Source organism: Notothenia coriiceps, unplaced genomic scaffold (genome assembly GCF_000735185.1).
Source record: "Notothenia coriiceps isolate Sejong01 unplaced genomic scaffold, NC01 NC01_scaffold00023587, whole genome shotgun sequence".
Classification (NCBI taxonomy): Eukaryota; Metazoa; Chordata; class Actinopteri; order Perciformes; family Nototheniidae; genus Notothenia; species Notothenia coriiceps.
The window spans coordinates 143,045-146,162 of NW_011356288.1; the positions used below are offsets into that span (position 1 = coordinate 143,045).

Below are 3,118 nucleotides of genomic sequence, written 5' to 3' on the forward strand. Positions count from 1 at the left end.
CCCTTGTTCCCTCTACCCGCGTTCCCCCTACCCTTGTTCCCTCTACCCGCGTTCCCTCTACCCGCGTTCCCCCTACCCACGTTCCCCCTACCCTTGTTCCCTCTACCCGCGTTCCCCCTACCCGCGTTCCCCCTACCCGCGTTCCCCCTACCCTTGTTCCCTCTACCCGCGCTCCCTCTACCCGCGCTCCCTCTACCCGCGTTCTCTCTACCGTTGTTCCCTCTATCCGCGTTCCCTCTACCCGCGTTCTCTCTACCCTTGTTCCCTCTACCCTTGTTCTCTCTACCCGCGTTCCCCCTACCCTTGTTCCCCCTACCCTTGTTCCCTCTACCCGCGTTCCCTCTACCCNACCAGCCTGCTCCATCTGCTGGTTCTGCATCAGGTGGTCCGCGTACACACAGCTCAGAGCCTGCAAGACAGACATCAGGGCTCAGACTCTCCTTAACACTAGAACCGCCAACGGGTACGTTTCACCCTAAACATGTTCAATATGAAGTCCGATTGAAAAAATGGCCATTTATACCCATCAGCGCCAGCGGGTAATATTACCTCGCAGTGATTCTTTTAGATAGATAGATATCATATGAAAGCTGAGAGTCCACAGATTCTATTGGTATACGTTTCATCAAAACTCACTGTTAACTCTGTGTTCTAGTATTTATACATTCTAAGAGATCTGTTACCTTGTAGTGAGGAGGGTCTGCAGAGTAGAGTCTCAGAGCTTCACTGTACAGTTTCTGCTCCTTCACCAGCTGCAGGGCTTCTGGGAAATGCTCTGCGCCTGAAACACAGGTCACATCAAATCAATTATAAATTCAAAGTGTTTCTCAAAGTGTTTTGGTGGCAACAAAGACACGCAGTCAGTGAGTGCGTAAACAATGCTAAGTAAATGGAACAGTGTAAATAATTAACTTGTGTTTAATGTGCAATTACAATGATATACAGTTAAGTAACTTTAAAATAAGTGTTTACATATGTGGGTCGTATATATATATATTAGATGTAGGAGTCAGGTGGTCCGTGTGTCTCTGTATTGGTTCTAAGTGGAGCTTGGTGTGAAACGGTTTGAGAAACACTGATATAGATACTGACCCGCCCTGCTGAGGTGCTGCAGAGCCTTCCTGTAGCGCTTCAGGTGTTTATCGATGCTGTAGCGCTGGTAGTTCGGCTCCAGACTCTTCAGCATGTTCAGGAAGGGAAGGTACTCTTTGGGGTCCTGCAGGGAGGGGGGGGGGGACATTAAAACACTGGAAATACACCCACCAATCACAGCTTGGGTAATGAATGTCACTTTTTGATGCTGTGTAACTCTGAAGTTAGAACACTTTTCAGGCGAGAAACAAAGCATTTAGATGAGCAATATGTCATTTCCTTATTCAAATAATGCATGTTTGTGAATGTACGTTGATGTTTGTATCTGTGAGGAGCTGCTGCTGTACGAGTCTGCTTAATGACTCACTGTCTGAACATACAGGTCCACACTGTTTAACCATAGGGGGCTCAATAATAACACATTTAAATTATGAGCGCCACCATCTGGCCATGCAGACGTTAAAAATGTGATTTGATCCATTTGTTTCTCCGTTTATATCCTTCATATCTTGTTTCAAATCAAATATATAAACTCATGCTGCATTGATTCTTATGTCGACACTTGGAGACTGAATTTCCCACAAGGAGCATTAAAGATGCACACCGCAATCTTCCTCAAAGATGATCTAAATGAATTTGTAGGCATCTTGTGGCGTACGTTAAAACAATAAATCTGTCCGACATTTGGCAGCCTTCATTTTCACTGCATCATTTTAACATTAATGAGGACCAGATGTTTCCTTGAAAGCTTCTTGATGCTCTAAGGTACAAAGGGCCTAAACATCACTTAATGAATAGAAATGAGGGCTGGTTTAAAAAACTGATCTGTTTGATCAAAAAGCATCTTTTGTATTCCTGCCCCAAGCACTTTGCTACTTGGTAGGTTATCTCGTACCTTCTGTGATTTCTCGGCCACCATGAGCACCAGGTCGAAGTCGTACGTTCCCAGCGAGTGTTCGTAGAGGTCGTTCACGTTGACAAGGAACAGGAGGTACTTCAGAGCCTCTTCAGCGCTCACAGACCCAGGATCAGCTGGAGGGTTCACTAAAGAGACACAGAGTCACTCAGAGAGGAGGCTCACACACCTGGTCAGTGAGGAGGTGAGGAGGCACACACACCTGCTCAGAGAGGAGGTGAGGAGGCTCACACACCTGCTCAGTGAGGAGGCACACACACCTGCTCAGTGAGGAGGTGAGGAGGCACACACACCTGCTCAGTGAGGAGGCACACACACCTGCTCAGTGAGGAGGCTCACACACCTGCTCAGAGAGGAGGTGAGGAGGCTCACACACCTGCTCAGTGAGGAGGATGAAGGAACACATCACACGTCCTGCAGCTCACCTCTCAGCTCGTGGACTTTCTGCAGAGCGACCTCCAGCTCGGGGACGCTCTTCTTCACGTGAGTCGTCAGGATGGAGAGGAAGAACCTGGATGGTTGAGAGAAAACACGATTTATTCCACTGTTGATCCATCTACTGTCAAACACATGCATCACTGACCACCGCGGAGCTGAATCAAGTCAGAGTCGAGTCTCAAGGGCTCCGGGTCCACAGTGCGGCTTCATCTGAGCGTGCTGCACCCAGTTATATATGATTTACTTTGAACTCTGGAGGGCGTGATGGAGCAACAGCTGTGAGGAGGCTCACACACCTGCTCAGAGAGGAGGTGAGGAGGCACACACACCTGCTCAGTGAGGAGGTGAGGAGGTTCAAACACCTGCTCAGTGAGGAGGATGAAGGAACACATCACACGTCCTGCAGCTCACCTCTCAGCTCGTGGACTTTCTGCAGAGCGACCTCCAGCTCGGGGACGCTCTTCTTCACGTGAGTCGTCAGGATGGAGAGGAAGAACCTGGATGGTTGAGAGAAAACACGATTTATTCCACTGTTGATCCATCTACTGTCAAACACATGCATCACTGACCACCGCGGAGCTGAATCAAGTCAGAGTCGAGTCTCAAGGGCTCCGGGTCCACAGTGCGGCTTCATCTGAGCGTGCTGCACCCAGTTATATATGATTTACTTTG

General features: G+C 48.6%; 1 protein-coding gene across 1 annotated transcript in view; it reads right to left on the reverse strand.

The window, feature by feature from the left end:
- The window catches only part of LOC104954665 (elongator complex protein 1-like), a 33,694-nt gene extending 31,048 nt beyond the window's left edge, over window positions 1–2,646 (reverse strand). Inside the window, exons 1-5 of the mRNA XM_010781833.1 lie at window positions 2,434–2,646; window positions 1,988–2,136; window positions 1,093–1,216; window positions 684–781; window positions 350–409 (exon numbers count right to left, since the gene is read on the reverse strand). Of these exons, the coding sequence (XP_010780135.1) occupies window positions 350–409; window positions 684–781; window positions 1,093–1,216; window positions 1,988–2,136; window positions 2,434–2,584 (582 nt within the window). The 5' untranslated portion in view covers window positions 2,585–2,646. The remainder of the gene's footprint in view (window positions 1–349; window positions 410–683; window positions 782–1,092; window positions 1,217–1,987; window positions 2,137–2,433) is intronic.
- Between the last annotated feature and the right edge of the window lie 472 nt (window positions 2,647–3,118).